General features: G+C 50.0%; 1 protein-coding gene across 10 annotated transcripts in view; it reads left to right on the forward strand.

The window, feature by feature from the left end:
• VWA2 (von Willebrand factor A domain containing 2) overlaps positions 1–4,685 on the forward strand; it is a 48,237-nt gene extending 43,552 nt beyond the window's left edge. For 9 of the 10 annotated variants that reach the window (XM_005566494.5, XM_065521437.2, XM_005566496.5 and 6 more), the window contains 3 exons: positions 2,094–2,645; positions 3,392–3,517; positions 4,382–4,685. In XM_005566494.5, the coding sequence (XP_005566551.3) occupies positions 2,094–2,645; positions 3,392–3,517; positions 4,382–4,479 (776 nt within the window). In that variant the 3' untranslated portion in view covers positions 4,480–4,685. Of the gene's footprint in view, positions 1–2,093; positions 2,717–3,391; positions 3,518–4,381 lie in introns of those variants that run through there. The other variant, XM_074002813.1, reaches the window with a different exon arrangement.
• The last annotated feature ends 1,315 nt before the right edge of the window (positions 4,686–6,000 follow it).

Here is a 6,000-nt window from a genome sequence, read left to right on the forward strand (position 1 = left end):
TTATTATTGTTACAAAGAGCTCTGAATCTACCAAGCGGGCTCCAGAGCAGCAGCTTGCCAGCTCCTTTGATGGCAATCCACAGGAAGAAGTGCATTCCTGGTGTACACATGCACATGTATGCACACAGATGCACATGCATGCACACCTGCTGGTACAGCCACACACAACTGAAACAAACGCTTCCTGAGAGGATACTTACCCTGTCAACCTGGGAGGGATTCTGACATTTTTCTCTTCTGTTTTGCAAACCATGAAGTTGATTTTTTATGACCCTATTGGAAGGCACTCTAGAGAACACTGTTTCCGTGCAGAGGCCTGGCCCGTGGCCAGAGATGTCGTAACTGAAACACGTCCTTTTTTTCTTTTGAGACAGGGTCTTGCTGTTACCCAGGCTGGAATGCAGTGGCACGATCATAGCTCACTGCAGCCTCGAACTCCTGAGCTCATGTGATCCTTCCACCTCAGCCTCCAGAACAGCCAGGACTACAGGTGCACAACACCATGCCCAGCTAATTGTTTTATTTTTTATAGAGATGTGGTCTTGCTGTGTTGCCCAGGCTGGTCTCGAACTCCTAGGCTCAAACAATCCTCCTACCTCAGCCTCCCCAAGTGGAGGGATTACGGGCATGAGTGAAATGCATCCTTTATAGGGCTCCTGGAGTTCTCCCTTGGTAGGTGGGCATGGGAAGCTACAGATGCGATTCTGCTTCTCAGCCCTGATGCCACCACTCTCCCCAAGGTGAGAAGCATTCCCTCCTGTAAGGGGGAAGGACAGGGACTGGCTGCCCACTTCCACCTTGCCCCTCCAGGCTGGCCTAAGTGCTTTTGTTCTGCTTCTTTGTTTGGTTGGGTTTTTAAAAAAATAATAATTGTAGATTTATAGGAAAAAAAAAAAAGGACAATAGTGGAGAGTTCCCTATACCCCACACCCAGTTTCCCTCCTATTTACACCTTGCATTAGTATGGCACAGTGTTATTATTAATGAACCAGTATTAATACATTATTATTTAGTGAATCCATGCTTGATTCATATTTGTTTAGTTTTTACCTAATGTCTTTCTTCTGTTCCAGAATCCCATCGAGGACCCCACAGTATATGTAGTCAGCCACCTTCCCCGTAGCTGTGATAGTTTCTCAGACGTTCCTGGTGTGGGAGTGGTTTTAAAAACCAATAATCAGAGCATCAGATCCTCTAACTTCACACTTAGAATTTCCAGTGATTCCCCTTTGCACTTGGAACAAAACCCAAACTCTATCCCCTGGCTTCTGAGAGCTCCCTGTGGCCTGGTCCCCATAGGCCTCTCTGCATCCCCTGCATGGGACAGGCCTCTGGCTCATACTTACTTGTCTTTCAGTTCTTAGATGAAATGTCACTTCCCCAGAGAAGCTCTGACCCCTTCTTCCAGTCTTGTTACGTTACCTACTGGTAACATAAGTCCCCTGCTTTTCCCTCCAGGCTGCCGACATCATTCGTAATTCTATGTTCATTTCATGTCTGTTCCCCTAGACTGTCAGCCTGTTGACAGCAGGCATGGGCCCATTTTGTCCATACAGCATCTAATTAGTGCTCTGCATACTGGGGATGGATGAAGGCACAGGTGAAGATGTTGTCACAAAGGGTTGCCCAGAAGCCCCATGGGTTACATAAGACAGGAACTTATTTGTCTCACATACAGTTCAGAGGTGAGTGGCCTGGGCCAGCAGGGCTTGGTCATCTTATGGCTTCCACCTTGAGGTCCAAGGTCACCATTTCTCAGCCGGCAGGAAGAGGGAGAGGGGAAGTGGAAGGTAAGCAGCTTCCAGCTGCATGAATTTGAAATTGATCACATCCGTCAGATAGAACTTAAGACACGTGGCCACCCTGGCTGCCAGGAAGGCTGAGAAATGTGGTCTGGCCAGGCACTCATCTTCCTGTTAATATTCTGGGAAAGTGCTGTTCTGTGGCTAAAAGGAAGACATAGAGGGTGGATTCTGCCGTGAAAAGAGCACCCTGGCTGACCTGGGCCCTACCCAACCAGGCAGTCCCTGGGTCCCGTCGAGGGGCTCTGACTGGCAGATCCACTGCTGACGCCCCTCTGCTTGCTCCTGCAGGGTGCCGGACACAAGCCCTGGACCTCGTCTTCATGTTGGACACCTCTGCCTCAGTAGGGCCTGAGAACTTTGCTCAGATGCAGAGCTTTGTGAGAAGCTGTGCCCTCCAGTTTGAGGTGAACCCTGACGTGACACAGGTCGGCCTGGTGGTGTATGGTAGCCAGGTGCAGACTGCCTTCGGGCTGGACGCCAAACCCACCCAGGCTGCGCTGCTGCGGGCCATTAGCCAGGCCCCCTACCTGGGTGGGGTGGGCTCAGCCGGCACCGCCCTGCTGCACATCTATGACAAAGTGATGACTGTCCAGAGGGGCGCCCGGCCTGGTGTCCCCAAAGCTGTGGTGGTGCTCACAGGCGGGAGAGGCGCAGAGGACGCGGCTGTCCCTGCCCAGAAGCTGAGGAACAACGGCATCTCTGTCTTGGTCATGGGCGTGGGGCCTGTCCTAAGCGAGGGTCTGCGGAGGCTTGCAGGTCCCCGGGATTCCCTGATCCACGTGGCAGCTTACACCGACCTGCGGTACCACCAGGACGTGCTCATTGAGTGGCTGTGTGGAGGTGAGTGGGGGAATCCACATGCTCAGGGCTATCCCCATGGCAGGCCTTCAGCCTGAGCCTTCACATACATCATGGCAAGGATGGCAGCTCTTCCCAGCTACTGAGCACTTGCTTCCCAACTGCCAGGTTCTGTGCTAAATCCCATGCTCACATAAAATCCTACAGTAGGTATAACCATCCCCATTTGACATTTAAGGTATAGAAAGTTTAACTAACATAGATAACTCCCTCCCAAACTTGAGAATTAATGCATTCCCTTTAAACAGAACCCACTTTTAGGATATCCACAAGCTTCCTAAGGGTCTACAGATCCCACATTGACACTGACTTGGGCAGTGACAGAGCCCAGAGCAAACAGGGCCAGCCCAAATCCAGTGACCTCCTCTTCACCTTCTTAGAAGAGACAGGAGAATCACTTGAACCCGGGAGGTGGAGGTTGTGGGGAGCCAAGATCGCGCCATTGTACTCCAGCCTGGGCAACAAGAGGGAGACTCCACCTCAAAAACAAACAAACAGAAAAGTCTGCCATATGTATGGCACATCTGAGCAATGGACTCTCCATGAGTCTGTAGGAGAGCTGGATCTTACTAACCTAGCCAAGTTGTATGCAGCACCAACCATGAGCTACCAGGGCAAAGGGAGACATGACTCTAGTAGCCTTGCACCTCTACTGGGCTTACTTAGGGTGGGGGATTTCAGGTCTAACCCATGCCCGGCCGGCCTGGTGGGTGTGTTCTCCATTGCAGAAGCCAAGCAGCCAGTCAACCTCTGCAAACCCAGCCCATGCATGAATGAGGGCAGCTGTGTCCTGCAGAACGGGAGCTACCGCTGCGAGTGCCGGGATGGCTGGGAGGGCCCCCACTGTGAGAACCGTGAGTGGAACTCTTGCTCTGCATGTGTCAGCCAGGGATGGTATTGCAAGTCCTGCCAAGTCCCACAAACTCAGCTGAAGGCAGGTTCTAAAGCATTCGTTCAGTGGAAGGAATTATTCAGTCATTTCCCCACAAAACATTTAGTGAATACCTCATGCATCCCAGGCATTGTTCTAAGTGCGGGAACATAGCAGTAAACAAATAAAACCTCTGCCCTCATGGAGCTTCCATTCTAATGGGGAGGCAGACAAGAAACAAATTAAGTATAATACAACATGTGGTGTGTTAGACGGTGCTCAGCACCCTAGAGAAAGTCATGACAACTAGGAGGGAGGCCACAGTTAGGAGCACAGTGGATCCAGGGTACAGGAGGGCAGACAGAGGCAGGGATGGGTAAATGCAGTGGTGGGAGCTGCTGGAAGCTCTTTTTGGGGTGCTTTCTATTTGCTCAGTAAAATGGGAAGAACAGCTAAGTGAGGATGAGGAGGAGGTGCCAGAGGTTTGAGAGAAAAGAAATGACTATCAAGAGAAGGGTAACAGATTAGGGCCTAGAGAGTGATTGTTGGGAGGCATTAGAGGTCCACTTATGACTCCCGTTCATGAGTTTGAAGTAAGAACAGCCAGAAATCAGAAGACAAGTCCAGTCGGAGCCTTGGTTTTTTGGCCATGGGCAGAGTTTGGCTTCCTAAGGCCAGAGAGAAACTCTGGAGGACAATCTGATGGGGTCTCTGATCTGGCATCTTCTGCTGGGGGCGAGGTGGGTTGTAGAGTGGGATCGGGACCTGAAGGGGTCCTCAGAGGCTGCTGGAGGGCTGAGAAGGGGATGCAGACACTCCTGTCCTCAGAGTTCACCTCCTTCCCCAGGATTCTTGAGAGGAGACGCCCCCGAGGCACGTGGCTCCCATGCAGGAGGGCAGCAGCCATACCCCTCCCAGCAACTACAGAGAAGGCCTGGGCACTGAAATGGTGCCTGCCTTCTGGAACATCTGTGCCCTGGGGGTCCTTAGAATGTCTGCTTCCCGCTGTGGCCAGGACCATTATTCTCAGTGAAGGGAGGAGGATGTCCCAACTGTAGCCATGCTGCTTAGAGACAAGAAAGCAGCTGATGTCACCCAGAAACGATGTTGTTGAAAACTTTTGATGTGTAAGTAAATACCGACTTTCTGTATCTGCTGTGCCTTGTTGAGGCTATGACATCTGCCACCTTTTCCTTGAGGATAAACAAGGGGTCCCGAAGCCTTAAATTTAGCGGCCTGACATTCCTTTGCCCACAATCAATGCTAGCTAGAATGTTGTTGACACAGTAATGCCCAGCAGAGGCCTTTCCTAGAGCATCCTTTGGACGGTGAAGGCCACAGCCTTTCAAAATGGAAAGCAGCGGCTTTTCTGCTTCCCCATAGACATCCTGGATGCATTTGCATTGAGTCTGAAAGGGGGCTTGAGGGACATTTTTGACTTCTGGTGACTGCCTTTTGTGTGTGGAAGAGACTTGGAAAGGTCCCAGACTGAAATGTGACCAATTAACCAGCTTGTTTGATGATGGGGGAAGAGCTGAGTGTGCAACTGGCCCAGGTCTGGAGGTGAAATTGTTCTGAGTAGTGAGCAGTGTCCACTTGAAAGGTCTTCCTTTAAAAGAGGTTACGGCCAGAGGCTATGGCTCACGCTTGTAATCCCAGCACTTTGGGAGGCCGAGGCAGGCGGATCACCTGAGGTCAGGAGTTTGAGACCAGCCTGGCCAACATGGTGAAACCTCGTCTTTACTAAAAATTCAAAAAGTAGCCGGGCGTGGTGGCAGATGCCTATAATCCCAGCGACTCGGGAGGCTGAGGCAGGAGAATAGCTTGAACCCGGGAGGCGGAAGTTGCAGTGAGCCGACATCACACCACTGCACTCCAGCCTGGGCAACAAGAGTGAAAATCTGTCAAAAAGAAAAAAATTTACTTAGGAGGGGTTGTGGTGTGTTTATGGAATTATTTCCTTATTCTCCTTTTAGTGGGGCAAAGAGAAGATTCTTAAACTCAAAAATATAGGATAAAGAAACTTAACAGAGATTTTGCTTTCTAAAGCATTGATCTTACGCTGCCTAGGTTTTAGTTTTGTTTTGCTTTGCTTTTCTACATAGCTTTTAAAGAAATATTTCAAGAAATGTTGGTTATTTACTAAACAGGGATATTTGTACCTATGCGGCAAAGAGGCATGTTTGGAATATTCTCTGGCAAACTAGATACTTACTTACTATCCCTGCAGTATTTAGGAATTACTTCTTCTTCTTAGTTGTGTTGTTTAGAGTTGGATTTTCAGTAGAAATCTTTCTAGAGCTCTGACGTAACTCCAGACACCTTATCGTTTTTCTTTTTTTTTGAGATGGAGTTTCGCTCTTGTTGCCCAGGCTGGAGTGCAGTGGCACAATCTCGGCTCACTGGAACCTTTGCCTCCCAGGTTCAAGTGATTCTCATGCCTCAGCCTCTTGAGTAGCTGGGATT

The sequence above is a fragment of the Macaca fascicularis genome, chromosome 9 (assembly GCF_037993035.2).
Source record: "Macaca fascicularis isolate 582-1 chromosome 9, T2T-MFA8v1.1".
In the NCBI taxonomy this organism is placed as follows: Eukaryota; Metazoa; Chordata; class Mammalia; order Primates; family Cercopithecidae; genus Macaca; species Macaca fascicularis.